Source organism: Microtus oregoni, unplaced genomic scaffold, assembly GCF_018167655.1.
Source record: "Microtus oregoni isolate MIOR12 unplaced genomic scaffold, Mior012 000056F_ref0000123, whole genome shotgun sequence".
Classification (NCBI taxonomy): Eukaryota; Metazoa; Chordata; class Mammalia; order Rodentia; family Cricetidae; genus Microtus; species Microtus oregoni.
The window spans coordinates 8,248,869-8,267,722 of NW_024543832.1; the positions used below are offsets into that span (position 1 = coordinate 8,248,869).

General features: G+C 43.8%; 2 protein-coding genes across 2 annotated transcripts in view; one reads left to right on the forward strand and one right to left on the reverse strand.

Moving 5' to 3' along the window:
• Positions 1–14,663, reverse strand: Tox4 (TOX high mobility group box family member 4). The gene is made up of 10 exons (XM_041638886.1): positions 14,568–14,663; positions 14,156–14,413; positions 13,998–14,066; positions 7,179–7,421; positions 6,020–6,280; positions 5,313–5,543; positions 3,265–3,345; positions 2,089–2,832; positions 1,569–1,732; positions 1–1,072 (listed from the first exon to the last, which is right to left on the reverse strand). The coding sequence occupies exons 2-10, from the start codon at positions 14,159–14,161 to the stop codon at positions 1,012–1,014; spliced, it is 1,860 nt and encodes a 619-aa protein (XP_041494820.1). The 5' UTR covers positions 14,162–14,413; positions 14,568–14,663; the 3' UTR covers positions 1–1,011.
• The window catches only part of Rab2b (RAB2B, member RAS oncogene family), a 23,398-nt gene continuing 18,909 nt past the window's right edge, over positions 14,366–18,854 (forward strand). The window contains exons 1-3 of the mRNA XM_041638888.1: positions 14,366–14,604; positions 14,818–14,889; positions 18,735–18,802. Coding sequence (XP_041494822.1) covers positions 14,559–14,604; positions 14,818–14,889; positions 18,735–18,802 — 186 coding nt within the window. The 5' untranslated portion in view covers positions 14,366–14,558. The remainder of the gene's footprint in view (positions 14,605–14,817; positions 14,890–18,734; positions 18,803–18,854) is intronic.

Consider the following 18,854-nt stretch of genomic DNA (forward strand, 5'->3'; position numbering starts at 1 on the left):
GATGTTTCAAATATAACTTTACTTTGCAAAACCTCTCATTAAGGGTATAGAGTTCTGCCTCTTACATGCAAAACTGGTAATCAAGTCAGGTAAAGAAAGTTTTGACTGCAGAAATGCTTGTAGAGAAAAAAAAATCCTAGATGATGTCATTTCCCCTCCAGCCCAATGTGCAGAGAGAGGTGTATGTGTAGGAATGGGGAGGGGACCTTGAGATAGGATCTCACTATGTACAGCCTGCCTCTACCTCCCAACTGCTGGGATTAAAGGAAGAGTGCACCATACCCAGCCTCTGTTTTTTGAAATCTACCTATGTTCCCCTCCAAAATACTGGGATTAAAGGCATGGGCCACCATGCTCTGAAAAACCTTTATTCTACCTTTGCCTTGTGTAGCCTAAACTGGTTTCAAACTTACTGGTGGCTGAGGATGACCTTGAACTCCTGACCTTTCTGCTGGGGACTTAACTCAGAGCTTTGTTAGTGCTAGGCCATAACCCCAGCCCCACAAATCTTTGTTCTTAAAACACTGTGTAGATTAATAATAGTAATTCCCTTTTAAGGGGGGGGGGGCATTTTAGCTCAGTATTTTCATTCCTCTTGGGACTTAAACCCAAAGCCCTTTATCACTGAGCTGTAGCCAAGCCCCATTCCAGGGCTGTCTCCTAAGAACAGAGCTGAGCACTTCCCCAGTAACATTTTAGGCTCTGACAATTTTACCAACACATTTCTTCTAATAATCCTCTATGATTTGCTTCCATCTTCCCTTCACCCTTCCCTGTACTATTAACCTGGCAATTTTGCTTGTAGTTGAGAGTGAAAGTAATTCCAAATCACAGTAAATTCGCTGGCCCTGTTCCTTAAATCTGGCCTCTGCTGAAGAAAAGGTGGGGGCATGAAGGACTATGGGTGTAAAGGTCAGGCACTACCAGAAGAAGCCCAGCTTGTGTTTCAAAAATAGGCTCCTGGACTTGTGTCCAGCAGATGAATCTTCAAGGCTTGGAGAAGAGGAAAGGCTACTTCACAAACACCACGGAGTTTGGATTTCTAGAGGCCACCCAGGCCAAGAATACATCCCTAAGAGAAGGAAAAACAACAGTTATTACAGCCTAGATATACTCTAACTATCCTTTTATCTTCTCAATGAAAAATACATGCAAATAATTCCCTAAATCTCCAAAATATAACACTATCATCTTAGTAAATACAGGAACAAAGAGCCTCAGAGTCGAAAGTGGTGACGGTGCTGATCCATCTCGTAGAGGTCTGGGGACAGGACGCAGGCGCCCTGTTTCATGGACATAGGAATGCCCTGGAATGTTTAGTATTTACTCTGCTGCTTTCCCATTACCTATCCTGCGCCAATCTCTTGAGTACTGCTACCCTTACTCATGCCAGGCAAGCTATCTTCAATGGAGCTGCACCCATCCCGAAGCAACTGAACAAAGCTTCCTTCTAGTAGCAGCTCTGGTCAGACATCGTCTGCCTATCTGCACACATCAAGCTGCTCCAGCTAAGGCAGTCCTGACTGCGTACTCAAGGTTGCTGTGTCTCCAGGAACTGCTGAGCTCACCTGCAGTGCTTCACCACGCACTCATTGCTGCAGTACTCGTTGTCCCAGTCCTTACTGATGACAGGAGGGTTCTCACAGCCAGACCTCACACATCGAGGCTGAGGTGACAGTGTCACAGGGGATCCACTCACCAATTCAACATCCATCTGAGAAGGAGACTCCACCTTACAACAGGGAACAAACAAGGATGTATTAGAGTGCAACATACCTACTCAAAACATTACACACACCAGTAGAGAAACAGGCACCACACCCCTCACATAAGGAGTTTCAGAAAAGGGTGGGTTCCTAGTCTTCTCCTTCATAACCAAGCTTTAGAGTTCTGATAAGCAGAATGACATGAAAAGTCTATCTAAGAATTTTATTTTAAAATAACTTTATAAGTTAAAACTGGCATGCAGAGGCAGGAGAATCAGATTTAAGGCTATCTTTGGTAACACAGTCTATCTTGGCCTACATCAGATATGTATCCCAAATATAGATTTTCTTTTCCTTTTTTGAGGAAACAATTCAAGCTTACCTCAGGAACTACATCTGTGATCATTTCACAAATTGTCTCAGGAGAGGTTGCCTCTGCTGTATGGGCCTCGGGGCTGCAGGTCAGAGGCTGCTCGGGGCTGCTCTCCACAGCTGGAGGGAGCAGGGCAGTCTGCATTTTTAGAGTGGGTGGAGGCACAACCTTGCTCTGCAGTGGAGGCGGCTGCTGTTGTAAATTTATTCTAACTTTCTGAGGTGGAGGCTGTTGCATGGCCTGAAGTGGGGGCGGTTGCTGCAGAATGGTGACTTGCTGTTGAGTTGGGGGCTGAGGCATCTGTTGCAATGGAGGAGGCTGGAGTCGGGGTGGAGGCAGTTGCATAGAAGCGGCAGCTGCAGCTGCTGCCTGCAACACTGACCGAGTGACAATCTGGGCCTGCTGGCTGGGCTGAATAGTAGCTGTACTTGTTTGGCCTAACTGGAGCCCACGGGAGGTAACTACAGTGGCTGGGATAACAGTAACCATTCCTCCCTGAGACATGGTAATAGAAGAAGGCAACATCTGTTTGGTAATAATCAACTTGGTAATATTGGGCTGACCTCCGGCCCCTGAGGATGCCTGGTTTGCCACGTAAGATGAAAGCGTGGAATTAACTACAATGCAAGGGGACAAAGCAGGTGACTCTGTTGAGGCTGGTGCTGGAGATGCTGGGTCAGCAGCAGTTACAGGAGGAGGTGAAGGAGTCTGTGACTGTGGAACAGGATCTAATTCCACTGTTTCCACAGTAGCCTGATGACCAAAACAAAAGGCAACACATTCACTCTCAGTACATTTCAAGCAAAGATAAGTAACATATAGAAAAATAAAGACTAAGTAAATGCTGAAAATAATGGATAAACTCAAAGACTATTTAAGTAAGCTTATGATATGAAATACTAGGGAAGCTTTAAATCAGTTTTTACTCTGTAATAATAGGTTCCACAGAGATCTGCTTTTATTTTATGTGTATGTGTGTTTACCTGCACATATGTGCGCCGTATGTATGCTTGGAGAGCTTCAGGAACTGGAGTTAGAGTTGGTCCTTGGCTACCGTGTGAGTGCTGGGAACATCTCTCCAGCCCCTCCATGTGTGTGTTAGTGTATGTGAGAAAGACTGAGATCTGCCTATAACAATTTTTTAAAAAAGAATTGGTTTAAGACATCCATTTATTATCATCTTACCTGACACTCCTGATTGTCTTTATAAGCAGCTAGTGCCTTGAGATACTCTTTCTTGGCAGCTTCAGTTTTCCGCTTATACACCTAAGAGAAAGACACCATCTCAAATGAACCACACTCCAAGGAGAAACTGACTGTTTTTGTACATCAAGAACTCAGTCCAACCATAGACCACTCTTCTCAGTGGAGCAAGCCATAATGACAACCTTTATGGCAAATTCACTCTACTGCCTTACTAAAATTTCTATACTTCTAAAGTAAACAGCAATCCATGCTCATTGCTATATCAAAAATAAAACCACCTCCTATCAGTAGCCTATATAGCCCAATACTGCCCAACTCCAAGACTTCCCCTATAAATGTGCTAAGTAATCAAAGATGGCCCCAAGAGTCCTTACCTCTTGTGTGCCTCCCCTCCCACACCAAAAGCTGAAGGCAGTTCCTCTTCTATTGAGTCTGGGCTTTCTCTGTGATCTGATCATTAGAATGTACCATATTTCTTAAAAAATGAGAAACTACATGGAGGAACAACAACATACCGACTAACAGATGGTAATAACTGCCAGCTATAACCAGCCATATTCTATCATTTTGTTACAATAGTAAGAAATCCAGGCAAGAACAGCAGAAACACCAAACTAACCCAAAAGGATGAGGGTGAGAATTAAAGCAGCAACAAATATCTGAAATATGGTATATTAATAATATAAAATAATATTAAACCCAACCTTGTAGACACTGAGGATTTGCTTTGACAGGAGATACAGGCATGTGGGGTAGTGAAAATTACAGCTATCTTCAGTGTACATGTGCCCCTGCGGCACACACCTTCACGCTGACCTTTGAAATTCATGATATGCCTCTACCTCCCAAGTGCTATATGTGCATACCACTATTACTGGTTGATTTTTTTAATTCAGTTTAAATTTAGGGAAATTACAGTTTTCAAGTTTACAGTTCATGAGAAAGCCGTTAATGAAATTGTATCTGAAACTTTGAGGCATAATTTTAACAGGCAACTTATCAAGAAACAGCTTAACTGTACAAACAGGAGAAATACAAGGCTTTAGGAAGTTAGCCTAAAAACTAAACAGTTGAAGACACAAAAGGGATTAGGCACTATGAATGGATGCCACATGGAATGTTGAAATGAGGAAACTAGACTATCCTAACCCTATCATTTAGAAGCTGTATGACCTTAACTGGGCAGTGAACCTTAGAGTCCCATCTTTAGTTTTTTGAGACAAGGTTTCTCTTTATAGTCCTCGCTGTCCTGGAACTCACTCTGTACACCAGGGTGGCCTCGAACTCAGATCCACCTGCCTGTGCCTCCCCAGTGCTGGGATTAAAGGCCTGTGCCACCACCACACCTAGCAAAGTCCATCTTTAGTAAAGAGGAGAACGATAGTTATTTTACAGTTTATGAAAGATGCAGTGTTTTTATAATGAACTTAAATCAATTATTTTGTGTATACGTGTGTATGTTTCTGGAAATGCATATAGCATTTAGAGGACAGCTTATATAAGTTAGTTCTTCTCTTCTACCATGAACCATGGATCTTCTGGGGTAGGAGAGCATACATGTATAGAAGCCTTGGGGTTTGCTACCAAGCACCACAAAAACTACTAAATAAAAATGATTTTTTGTTTAAGTGCTAAGATAAAGGATGCATGGCTGCCATTAACAAAGCTCTGACAGCTAAGTACCATGGTGGTGTGAGTAAGAATGGCTCCCACGCCCAGTCAGTACGAGTGGCACTGTTTGTTGGAGGAAGTGTGTCACTGGAGGTGGGCTTTGAGGTTTCAAAAACCCAAGCCAGGCCCAGTGCTGCTCTCTTCCTGCCGCCTGCTGATCCAGATGTAGAGCTCTCAGCTCCTCCAGCACCACATCAGCCCCATTCCCCACCATGATCAGAGAGGGCTAAACCTCTGAAACTGTAAGCAAGCCTCCTTTATAAGAGTTTTGTGGTCTTGGTGTCTATTCACAGCAACAGAACACTAAGATTCTGTTCAATTAAAACCTTAGCAAATGTTTACCACCCACTAGTCACCTGCTTTTGCTCTTCTCCGAGACTGTCCCACATGGAAGCCACAATCTTCGACACCTCACCAAAGGTAGCATTGGGGTTCTGTCCCTTGATGGCAGCCTGAGTATCACGGAAGAATAATGCGTATGCGGAGACTGGCTTCTGAGGCTCATTAGGGTCTTTCTTTTTTCTCTTCTTGGGAGCCTTTTGCTTTTTCCCTGTTTCCACTACCACTGTCTTCTGACTCGGAAGTTGCTGTCAGGGAGAAAAACGGACAGAATTAAGAAAAGGGTTTTTTTGTTTTGTTTTTCGAGACAGGGTTTCTCTGTAGCTTTGGAGCCTGCCCTGGAACTAGCTCTTGTAGACCAGGTTGGCCTTGAACTCACAGAGATCCACCTGCCTCTGCCTCCCGATTACTGGGATTAAGGCATGCGCCACCACAGCCTGGCTAAGGGTTTTTCATAGGAACAAAATTAGGCTGGAGAGATGGCTCAGTAAGTAAGAAAGAAAAGTAGCCACAGCCATGGCATTTAAGCTAAAAATGTAAGCAATGGTTTTGAAAGCCATATATGTATGTGAGGATCACTAAGAACAGTAATCAAGAAGTGTATTATAAACAAAATTAAGAGGTAGGAACCCACACCCAGAACCAAGTAAAGATGATTAGGCTTTATCTGGCAAGCATTTTACCTCGACTAACAGGAGAATGAACTCTGGCAGGGAATGCCTACCCTCCGAAAATCATCAATGCCGTCCTCATGAAGTGAACTGGTAGGTGACGGAGTAGTTGAAAGACGATCCTCAGGTGACTGGGCAGGTGGCAAGATGGTGCTACCTCCTAAACTCAATCCAAGTTGAGAACTCAGCTCTGACTGGTCAATAGTGGTCAACTGGCTATGTCCCATTAAGCCAGATGTCATGTCTGTCATTGGTACATCAATTGTGACAGGTGGGTTGGCACTATACTGAGTTCCTATAGAATGGTCCAGGTCCTGAGAGAAGCAGAAGGACTAATTACAACACACAACATTAAACAGCAAGTCCCCCTCCTTACACATCCCTGGCTTATGTAGACTATGATCACTTAAATCTTATAAAACATCAGATAATCTGTCTACATAAAAAAACATGTTAAGAGGCACCTGCCCGTAATTCCAACACTCAGGAGATAAGAGGAAGGGGGTGATAGAGTTTGAGGCCAGCGTGATCTACATATTTGAGTTCTAAGTCATTCAGGGCTTCATAGTGACACCCTGACTCAAAAACAAACAGAAAAGGACAAATAATTCATTTAATATACCCCGTGAGTAGTGAGAACAATCTATACCCACTAGCATCTTCTAACAATAATGTTTACAGTGGTAGTGCATGGGCAATGAGCACAGGAGCTGGGGTGGAGACAGATGCTGTCCTCAAACACATGAGATGGAGATGCTAACACCTATAAACACATGAGATGGAGATGCTAACACCTATAAACACATGAGATGGAGATGCTAACACCTATAAACACATGAGATGGAGATGCTAACACCTATAAATGCTGAGTCTATAATTAGCACTTTATTTGGCTCAGCCCATTTTTTAATAAACCATTCTATGTGCCATCTGAATTAAGACTGAAGGCTATTACAAACAAAACCCTTTTTTAAAATGAATCATTTTCATTTCAAATATCTAAATTAAGATTGGATATTTTATAATTTAAAGTTATTTTTAAAGAAAATCTCATTTATTCAAGTAAAATGAAGTCTTTGTTGCTGAGTCTTTAGCTTACGTAGAAAGAAGAAACAAGAACTACCCAAGTGTAGCAGGGACTAGAGATGAACTTCTGTCCCACTAGAGCCGTCCCTAGAAGCTCGGTGAGCCTGCTGCTATGTCCCCTCTTACCATAGTCAGGCCCCCACTCAGGAGCCCCCCGCCCTGCTCCATCAAGCCGTGGGTCATGCCCACAGGCATGTCCAATGTCTGAACTCCATATTGAGCTGCAAAGCTGCCATCCTGTGAGGAAGACGGGTCTGCCAGGTCATCAAAGTGGCTAACCACATCTGAGACAGCCAGGGAGGGGTCAGAGTCCAAGGAGATGGGTGGGATTTCAAATTCCTCATCGCCCAAGCTTGGTGTATGAAAGGTCTGTATGGAAAAAGAGAAGGGATTAGTAGGAGAGGAGCTGAGCACAAGATGCCAGTGTGCTTCTGCTTGCTTCTATCCCACTTGGTCACATGACACAACTGAAACTCCAGCATCCATCACTATGTTCAATTACTGTCTCTCTTTTTAGCCTTTACCACCTTTCAATTATCTCTCCTGTTCTAATAAGTCAGCACAAGTAAGGAAACAGCCTATGATGCTTAATATCCTGCTGCCGATACTAAACACACCAGTTATTTCACAATGGTATACTTGAATTTTCAGGCCACAGAAACTAACTGTTGTGTTGACCAGCCAATCACTCTTTGTTGTTTTAGGTTCCTCTGGATCAAATCCTAAAAGATACTGCCATAGAAAAATTACCCACCTCAGCACTCAAGAGGCAGAGATAGGCGAACCTTTGTGAGTTCTAGGCCAGCCTGGTCTACAGAGCTAGTTCCAGGACAGCCAGAGCTACACAGAAAAACCCTGTGCTGAAAAACCAAAAACAACCAAACAAATAAAAATCTCACCATTTTAGAAATTTCAGCATTAACAAATAAGATTCTCATTCGTATAGAATTTGGGGGTTCAATAATACCAAGAAAAAGGATAACAGCTACAAAGTGAACTTGAGGCCAGCCTACCTTGTCTTAAAAAAAAAAAAAGTACACGCGGTTCATTGTCCCCTCCTGAGTCTGACTAACAATGATCCCTCTTCTGGTCTATTGGTTCCCCCCTTTTTATTTCCTTCCTTCCTTTCAAGACCTAGTCCCAAACGGCAAGCCTCCTGACTGCTGGACCACCACACCCAGCTTCACTCCTACTTGGAATGGAGCCACTATTATTAGGACTGACAGAAATGTCTAGTCTCAGATTATTTGACAGCTTCCTGTCAAATAGAAGCAACTGTAGCAATAAAATATTATAAGTAATAAGCAAGAGGCTTTGTAGAAAGAACTGTGGCTCACGCTCATGACCCTAAGTAGGTTTTCCTTATCTATAAAATACATAAAACAGAGATTACAGCCTGGCACAGTGGTCACACCTGCAACCTCAGCTTGCAGAGACTTAGCCAGGAAGAGTACCATGAGTATCAGAAGGCTGGGCTATATAGTTAGTGCAAGACCCTACCTCAAGAAAAAAATGAGCCTCATATGGACACTCCAGAGCAGAGGAAACGCACTCAGCCTAAACTGTTTCCAAACCCTGGGCTTTTTATTCTGTTTATAAGACTAATACCCAGGAGCTCGTGAAATGGCTCAGTGTGTAAACAGAGGCGCATGCTACCCAGCCTAGCTAACAACTTGAGGTGAATCCTTGGGCTCCACATAGTACAGGGAGAAAACCTACTCCTCACCACCGACCCCTTAGGGGGTGCATGTGTGCCTGCACGCGTGCGCGCTCGTGTGTGTGTGTGTGTGTGTGTGTGTGTGTGTGTGTGTGTGTGTTAGAGAGAACACACAGTAAATAAAGGCAGGACAGTGGTAGGGTACACCTTTAATCCTAGCCTCTGTGAGTTCAAGGTCAGCCTGTTCTACAAGAGCTTAGTTCCAGGAAGGCTCCAAAGCTACAGAGAAACCCTGTCTCAAATAAACAAACAGATAAATAAAGGATGCTTAGATACTGAGCACAGGAGGGCAGGAGAGATGACTCGGCAATTAGGAACATCTGCTGCTCTTACAGCATTGGGGCTCACTTCTCAGCACCCACTCTGGTGGTGCCTTCTGCCCTCTGCATACACACGAAACAAACACGAAAACTACCACTTCCCTCCTCTCTACTCATCCTCTCCATGTTCTCTATCCTCTCTCATTTGTCCTGAAGCTTGAACCCAGAGCCTATTACTTACTAAACAAAAACTCTAAAATGAACCCATATACTGACTATTCACTATTAAAAAAATAATTCCCTAGAGCTACAGTGATGGCTCGGTGGTTAACAGCACTTGCTGCTCTTCAGGACCTAGGTTCTATTCCTAGATGGCTCACAACTCTAACTCCAGTCCCAGGGGACCTCATGCCCTCTTCTGACCTCCATGGGCACAAACATACATGCAGGTACAACACCCATACATATAAAATTTTTAAGTTAAAAAAGTTTCTTGTGTATTCATTTTAAAGAAACCGACTTTAACATCTAATTTATCCTAAAGTGTGGTTATTATGGATCCTTAAAATAATCTTAAAAAACAACAGAATACGGGCAGGAGAGATGGCTCAGAAGTTGAGAGCATTGACTGCTCTTCCAGAGGGCCCAGGTTCAATTCACAATACACATACAGCAGCTCACAGCTGTTTGTAACTCCAATTCCAGGGGACCTTCACACAGACATACATGCAGGCAAAACAACAATGAACATAAAGTAATTTAAAAAAACAATAGAATATACTGGGTGTGATGGTACTCACTTACAATCCCAGCACTTAAAACAGGGGCTCTCAACCTTCCTAATGCTGCAACCTTTTTTTCACAATTCCTCATGTAGTGGTGACCCCAACCATAAAATTATTTTGTTGCTACTCTGTAACTGTAATTTTGCCACTATTATGAATTGCATTGTAAATAATGTTGTAATTTAAAAAGGGATAACAGAGAGAAAGATGCCATGCGACAGAGCTCATGTGGAAGGGTATATTTTTGTGGGAGAGGAAACAGAAAATAGGGGAAAGGAACTGGGGGAGACTGGCCTCTGGGGACAAGAGCAGCAGGAGAGGCAGAGAGAGAGAAGGGGGGAGAGACAGGCAAAGAAGCAGAGAGAAGGAGAGAGAAAGAAAGGAACAGAAAGAGACAGGAGGTGGGCAGGGGTCTTTTAAAAGTGTAGTGAATGTGCCCAGCAGGTTCTCCTAGTGGCTGCAGCCAAGATATAGCCTCTCGGAACCCCAAGGTCAGGCCAGGCCAGATGCCTAAATACTAGCAAATATCTGATATGTGACCCCTGTAAAAGGGTTGTTAAACTCCAAAGGAGTCACAACCCACAGGTAAAGAACCACTGACTTAGAAGGTAGACAAGAGGATTAGGAAAGTCAGCGTCACCAACTACATCAGACACTGAAAGCTAGTCTTGGCTTCATGAAGCCCTATCTCATAAAAGCCAAACAATGAAACTGAAAAGAAAATCTGATATATATGTAGCACTAGGTGGCCTGGAAGGCAGAGAACTGCCGCTTCTGCCACCTGAGTGCTGGGATTAAAGTGGTGTTCAAATACAGAGCACCATGTACCAGTCAACTCAACTGAGGAAGAAGACTAAACCTTCACAGCACAAGCTTTCTGTCTGAAGCAGTGCAGTAATACACCTTCCTCTGTGACACCCGTTCTTTCAAACCGATTTCCCACATACCCAGTGTATTTGAATGGACTCTCTGTAAACTGTTTAAAGCTATGCTCGTGCTTGGTATATTCTAAATACGAGTTAGAGGTGTTATTATAAATACCTTCTCTTCTGGAGTTCCTATTTGGTAATGATATCTTTTTAATTTTTTCAGAATTTCACACATGAAGTTCTGTACATGTATTTACAATGATGCCTTCTTTTTGTTCTGTTTTGTTTTGAAGATGGAGTTTTTCTGTCTAACAGTCCTGGCTGTCCTGGAACTCACTTTGTAGATGAGGCTGGCATTGAATTCATAGATCTGCCTGCCTCTGCCTCCTAAGTGCTGGGATTGAAGGTGTGCGCTATTACACTTTTTCCTTTTAAGATTTATTTTAAGCCGGGCGGTGGTGGCGCACGCCTTTAATCCCAGCACTCGGGAGGCAGAGGCAGGCGGATCTCTGTGAGTTCGAGACCAGCCTGGTCTACAAGAGCTAGTTCCAGGACAGGCTCCAAAACCACAGAGAAACCCTGTCTCGAAAAACCAAAAAAAAAAAAAAAAAAAAAAAAAAAAAGATTTATTTTATATGTACAACATACCTAGTGTTTACAGAGGTTACTTATGTGTATGAATGTTTTGCCTGCATGTAAGCCTGTGTTCTATGTGTGTGCAGTGCCTACAGAGGCCAGAAGAGGGTGTGGAAACTCGAGTTACAAGCCCTTTTGACCTGCTGTGTGGGTGTTAGGAACTGAATCCAGGTCCTCTGCAACAGCAGTAAGTACTCTTAACCACGGGTCCATCTCTCTAGCCCTTATAATGATGTCTTTTGATATGAAGAAGTTTCTAATTTGAAGGCAGTCAAATTTTTCAATTATTTTATGGTTAGTATTCTATGAGGACCTATTTTTTTTCTATTGTTCTTTTTGAAAAAAAATTAATGTTCTTCTAAAAAGAATTGCTAAAAAAAAGTTGCCCACTTTTAAGTTACTTGTGAGGCTCAAAATAAGATTGACGACAATAAAACTCATACACTCATTAACATAAAGATTAAAAGCCGGGCATGGGTGGACACACACACTTTTAATCCCAGCACTCAGGAAGCAGAGGCAGATGAAAGCCAGCCTGTACACATAGCAAGTGTGCCTCCAGCCAAGACTACATAGGGAAACCATCCCCCAAAGCAAAGCAAAAACCATAAACATTAAAAAATTCAGCATCAACAAGAGACGAAGAAATAAGAAGGCATAAAAAAAAACAGACCCAGCAGTTTTGGCACGTGCCTTTAAGCAGCACTCAGGAGGCAGAGGCAGGCAGAACTCAAGAGTTCAAGGCCAGCCTGGGCTACAGAATGAGTTCCAGGACAGCCAGGGCTACACAGGGAAACCCTGCCTATAAATAAATAAATAAATAAATAAATAACAATAATAGAACCCAGGCCTAAAGGATGCTACTGAATTTAAGCTTAAACTGTAGCTGTGTCACCCTCACTAAACATAGGGCAGATGCAAGTCTGGAAACTTCCTTCCTTTCTCCCGCAGTGCTGGAATACAGCAGGCAAGAGCTCCACTGCCTAGCCTAGCCATAATTCCTGGATATAAAAGGGGCCACCTATCATGTTATCATGTTCAACTGCATAAAAGGGGCTGGTGGTGGGATAAATTGGAAAACTGGTTTTTTTTTTGTTTTTTGTTTTGTTTTTGGTGACAGAGTCTTCCTATGGCGCTCTGGCAGTACTGAAATTATGTAGGCCAGGCTGGCCTCAAAATCAGAGATCTGCCTGCCTCTGCCTTCCAAGTGCTGAAATGAAAAAGGTGTGCAACAATTCACCCAGCCTTGTATTTACTTTTAAAATGCACTGTCTATGAATAAGGACAATGTGAGGTTTACGGCACTTCAAACAATAAAATTAGACCATAGAGACCTCATCTGGAAGGAACAAGTTAAAGACTGAGTTTCTTTCCAATTCTGAGTAACACTTTCCGTTGCTTAGGAAATATTCAATAATTGTAAATTAAAAAATAAACTAGCAGCTGGGTGGTGATGGCATATGCCTTTAATCCTAGCACTCGAAAGGTAGAGGACAGTCAGAGATCTATACAGTGAGTTCCAGGCCAGTCTGACTTACATGGTAAGATTATCTTTAAAAAAAAAACAAACTAGCAACTACTCACTGTCAATCTATCTCTCAACTGTGCAAATGTTAAGGATTTATTATAGGATAAACTCACAAAACAACAATCAACAACTTTTGGTGCAAAAAAAAAAAGAGCAAATGATTCACATTGCTTTGGGAGAGGGAGGAGTATATAATTCTCAAAAGAAGGTCCAAGGCTAAAGTGCTCAAAAAAGGCGAAATTTTCATACACTGCACCTTTTACTTTTGCTTTGCCTAATATAAGTGTCATGCTTAGAATAGGAAAATCTGTCAACCAAGTTTTCTGGAATACATTAGAGCTGTGGTTCTCAACCTCTCTAAAGCATTGACCCTTTGTTCCTCATGTTGTGGTGACCAACCATAAAATTATTTTGTTGCTACTTTATAACTGTAATTTTGTGGGTTGTGAATCATAATGTAAATATCTGATTTGCGCCCCCTATGAAAGGGTCGCTGGGCTCTCAGAGGGGTGCGACCCATGGGTTGAGAATCACTGTCTTACAGGCTCCAGTAACCATTTTTTCTACTTCACACCATCTTGAAAGAACAAAACTAACAAACCCTATTATTATAGTTATTTGACAACTGTGACCCAAAATATAAGTAAACTCAAAGTTTATAATCACTAGCAAACAGGTATAATGTACTCCTTTTATATTCTCTGGCAGCCATTTCCTTCCGTCCTTCGTTAGCAAAACAAGCAGAAACCACGTTGGTAAAAGCAACTATTTTTATCAGAAATTTCAAATAAAAAAGACCCCTACCGAATTTTAAGAATTAACACCTGTCCGGGGTTATTGCTAGATAAACTTTCTTATCTCGGTTTCTTTACTGAAGAATTTTTCTTCTTTGCTCTCTTCCAAGGTTGTTGCAACTATTTCACCCTAACCAATGCAGACAATTCCATTCGTTCTTCGCATTCAGAACCAAAATCCTTCCTTAAATCGGCAGTCTCTTGGACACCCTGGTTTTCTGATGACAGCCGCTTCCCGTTCGTCCCCACCCCCCAACCCCGACAGTCGTCTCAGAGGCTCTGGAAGCCTCTGTCGCTGTCCGCCCCAACCGCTGCCCAGGCCCTTCCGCGCCCCAGCGTCGCCAGCCTCTGCTCACCTCGGCCCCTGACAGGAAGGGATGCGAGGGCCCAGTGATCGTCAGGTAATTGTCATTTCCTCCGGGAAACTGTAAACCAAAAACAGCCACGGGGATGAGCGAGCGCAGCAGGGGCGGGCTCCCCGCGGCCCCGTCGACCCTCCCGGCGCGGCGCCTACCTCCATCTTCGCGGCAGCACTAGCAGTTTCTCCGCGTCCGCATCGCTCCCACCGGCCCCGCCGGGTTCCGAGCGCGTCACTTCCTCCAGGAGGAGCGTCGCTGTCCGCTGATTGGACGGAACCCGGCCGAGCCAGTCGCGAGCCGAGCTGCCCGGAGGCTCGCTGTCGCCCCCTGGAGCTTGGTGGGATGATGGCCTGTACAAGAGCGCGGGGCGGCCCTAGAGGCGGCGTAGGATTCTCGGGAGCCAGCGAGGATTCCTGCGGAGAGCAATAGAGACGCGGCCTGAGCTAGAAGGGCTGGAGCGGAGGCAAAGCGGGAGAGCGGTAGATTGGGTGGCTAGAGAGGTCGGAGGTAAGTGGCCGGAGGAATCAGGCGGACCGGGAACACAGACGCCTCGGGACCATGACTTACGCTTATCTCTTCAAGTACATCATCATCGGAGACACAGGTAACCCGCGGGGCACCGCCGTCGGGGCCGGGGCCCACCTCCGAAAGCGGCCTGGGGGCGGGGCGGGGCGAGTGGGCCGGGCAAGCCGGGGCGAGCAGAGGGGGCGGGGCGAGCTCCGGGGGCGGGGCTCTGTCCTCTCCCTGGACCCTGGGCCCCTCCCGGGAGCCCACGGCTTCCCGGGTGGCGTGTCCAGTGCACACCGTCGTTTTTCAGGTGTGGGGAAGTCATGCCTCCTCCTGCAGTTCACCGATAAGCGGTTCCAGCCCGTGCACGACCTCACAATAGGTAAGCGTATCCCCTCGTTCCAGAACCGAGGAAAGCTGTCCGACTGAACTGCTGAAGGAGAAAGTTCACAGCCCCGGTGTTCTAAGTAAAAAATTACGCCTCCCTGCCTTAGTCCGAAGGCATGGTATATGAAAAACGATAAAAGCTGGTAATAGAGGGTAAATAACTGAAAGGTGACTTTAGAGATGGACGTGAGATAAACACTAGTTGCCATAGCATTTTTTTTTCTTCAAATGCAACTTGTATGTTTATGGAAAATCCCACGAAAACACAACTGCTTATTCAAAAACTCATCAGTACTTAACTACCAACCTCACGTTTTTTGAAGTAAACACGGACAAACGATTCTTTTTGTGTTGGAGAGGAAAAAGTCCATTTAAGAGCCATCCCAGTCCTTCTCTTCCTCCTCCCACTTCTCATTCTCATGCTTTTTGAGACAGGTTCTGCACTTGTAGTCCAGGCTAGCTGCACAGTCACTCTATAATGCACACTGACCATGAATTCCCAGAGATTCTCCTGCCTCAGCCACCGAGTGCTGTGATTGCAGGCATGCACTGTCAAACAGGCTTCATTTTGTTTTTGCGCCAAATACTGGCTTTGAACTCCTTGTGTAACCTGAAGATGCCCTTGAACAGTCTTAATCTTACTGTGTCTCCATCTTCTAAATGCTGGAATTAATTGTGCTCAACCTGGTTGGTTTTTGTTGTTGCTTTAGTTTCTTATTCATTTATTAATTATTATTATTATTATTATTATTGGTTTTTCAAGACAGGGTTTCTCTGTGTAGCTGTTCTGGAACTAGCTCTGTAGACCAGGCCAATCTCAAACTATTTATTTATTTATTTAAGATTTCTGTCTCCTCCCTGCCACTGCCTTCCATTTCCCTCCCCCTCCTCCAATCAACTCCCCCCTCTCTCATCAGCCTGAAGAGCAGTCAGGGTTCCCTGTCCTGTGGGGAGTCCAAGGACCTCCCACCTCCTTCCAGGTCTAGTAAGGTGAACAACCAAACAGCCTTTTGGTTTCTTGAGACAGGGTTTCTCTGTAGCTTTTGGAGCCTGTCCTGGAACTAGCTCTTGTAGACCAGGCTGGCCTCAAACTCACAGAGATCCTCCTGCCTCTGCCTCCCGAGTGCTGGGATTAAAGACGTGCACCGCCACCACCTGACTGAAATTACATTCTTAACTATTTTGAAAGAACGGAAAACTGACAGAACTGACAGTGATTTTTTTTTTCTTTTTCAAAAAGTACCTTTTGGTGCTGGAGAGATGGCTCAGTGGAAGAGCATTGACTGTTCTTCCAGAGGACCTGAGTTCTATTCCCAGCTACCACATGGTGACTCACAGCCATCCGTAATGAGATCTGGTGCCCTCTTCTGTCATGCAGGCATACATGGAGGAAGAATTTTGTATACATAATAAATAAATAAAATCTTTTTAAAAAAAGTATCTTTTGACTTTTGATGAGGTAACAGGTGGAAACAATTTTTTATCTTTCTTATAGATTGTAGCATTTAAAGTAGAAATATTATATAGAGAGAGGATATCTACATAGGATGACTGAATTGGTATAGCATTTCTGAAGGTAAACTGGATTAATTATCTTGAAAATCTGAATTCCTTGTGCTATGTGCAAAATATGAAAATAGAAAAGGGGACAAATTGTCTGACTTATGATGCAATGTTTTAAACATGACTGTTTTTGGAATATTGTTCTTGAGATGAATTTTACCTTGAAATAGAAGAATGACAAAAGCCTTATCTGTTTGCCTGTTTCCATACCGCTTTGAGAGAGGCAATTTCTGATGAACTCTGGGAATTACTGGTGGTTGAAGATATTTTGTCCTTGAACAAGGCAGCTTTTTTCCTTTCTTTCTCCTTTCTTCCTTTTTTCTCTTTCTTTCTTTTTTTCTTCTTAATGTGTGTTGTGTTTTTTTCAAGACAGTGTTTTTCTGCACATAACAGCCTCGGCAATCTCAGAACTTGCTCCATAGACCAGACTGGCCTTGAACTCACAGAACTCCACCTGCTTGTTGTCAACTTTCTTAATTGCACATGAAAATAATTTCAGAATTGCAGTAAAGAAGTGCTGATTCAGGGCTGGAGAGATGGCATAGCAGTTAAGAGCACTGGCTGCATATATGTGTACAGGTGTCTACAGGGTCCCCTGGAACTGGAGTTAAAGGTGCTTGTGAGCCATCAGGCATGGGAACCAAACTCTGGTCCTCTCCAAGAGCAACAAGTGCTCTTAACTACTGAGCCATCTCTGCAGAGCCCCGCCCCCGGGTCTTTTTTTTTTTTAAGATTTATTTATTTATTTTATATGCATTGGTGTTTTGCTTGCTTGTATGTCTGTGTGAGGGTGTTGGATCCTTTGGAACTGGAGTTACAGATAGCTGTGAGCTGGCATATGGGTGCTGGGAATTGAACCAGGGTCCTCTGGAATGGCAGCCCTTAACCTCTGAACCATTTCTCCAGCCCTGCCTTCCCAACCAGAGACATTTTTGTTTTGTTTGTTTTTTTGTGAGACAGGGTTTCTCTATGTAGCTTTGGATCCTGTCCTGTCTTAGAACTCACTCTGTAGATTGGAGTGGCCTCGAAGTCAAAGAGATCCACCTGCTTCTGTCTCCTGAGTGCTGGGATTAAAGGTGTGTGCCACCACTGCCTAGCCCCAGGGTCTTTTTTTTTTTTTTTTTTTTTTTTTTTGGTTTTTCAAGACAGGGTTTCTCTGTGGTTTTGGAGCCTGTCCTGGAACTAGCTCTTGTAGACCAGGCTGGTCTCGAACTCACAGAGATCTGCCTGCCTCTGCCTCCCAAGTGCTGGGATTAAAGGCGTGCGCCACCACCGCCCGGCCCCCCAGGTCTTAATACAGTAAATTTTGCCCTGATTTTAAAATCAGAACAGTGAGAATATTTGTATTTTTAAATTTTAATTAGCTTTATTCCCTTATCTACATTTGGGTGTATTAGCACTTAGAATCCACTTATTTATTCTTGGTGCAAGGGATTAAACCAAGAAACTTATGTCTTTTGCAATTGCACAACCACTGAGGTATACATAGAGATGTAGAATGTGATGTTTTTTTCAACCTGTGCAGCCTCAGGCCAACCTTGAATTTGTTACACAAGTGATGATGACCTTGAACTTCTGATCCTAGTGTTCCTGCTGCCTCTACCTCTTGAGAGCTGGGATCACAGTCATGTACTGCCATGACCAGTAAAGGGGTTTCCGTGTGTGTGTGTGTGTGTGTGTGTGTGTGTGTGTTGCACGCGCGCTCGAGTGAGCATGCAGGTGCCCATGGGGTCCGGAAAAGGGATCCCTTGGAGCTGGAGTTACAAGCAGTTAGGAGCTATCTGATGAGGGTGTAGGAAACCAAATTCCGGTCCTCTACAAGAGCAGTATATGCTTTTCTTTCTTTTTTTCAAAGATTTATTTATTTATTACGTATTATTTATTATGTATATAGTATTCTGTCTACATGTACCTTGTGGGCACTGGGAATTGAACTCAGGACCTCTGGAAGAGCAGTCAGTGCTCTTCACCTCTGAGCCATCTCTCCAACCCCATGCTCAGTTTTGTTTGATTCTAGAGATTGAGTCCAAGGCCTCATGCATGCTAGGCAAGTTCTTTATCAAGTGAGTGACATCCCCCTAGTCCATGGATTTTTAATTCTAGAAAAGAAGTCCAAAGGAATACAGACTTAATTGAGCAATAAACAGCAGTAATGGGCTGAATGTCAGTGAGTGAAGACAAAACACTCATGCTAACACTTTGGGGGAAAGTATGCACCTCCAGATTAACATGTATGTATTCATAACAGCCGTATCCGTTTTCTGTCTTCACTGGCAGGTGTGGAGTTTGGAGCGCGTATGGTCAACATTGATGGAAAACAAATCAAGCTGCAAATCTGGGATACGGTAAGAGAGGGCGAAATAATTTAATACCAGACCAAGACCCAGTTATAACAGT

What these genes read in the sequence shown, in the direction of transcription:
- Tox4 (XM_041638886.1), bottom strand. An exon ending in CCTTCCTGTCAGGGGCCGAG is followed by an intron (nt 7,422 to 13,997) that starts GTGAGCAGAGGC and finishes TTTTCCATACAG; the next exon opens with ACCTTTCATACACCAAGCTT. An exon ending in TCACAGATGTAGTTCCTGAG is followed by an intron (nt 1,733 to 2,088) that starts GTAAGCTTGAAT and finishes CCCTGTTGTAAG; the next exon opens with GTGGAGTCTCCTTCTCAGAT.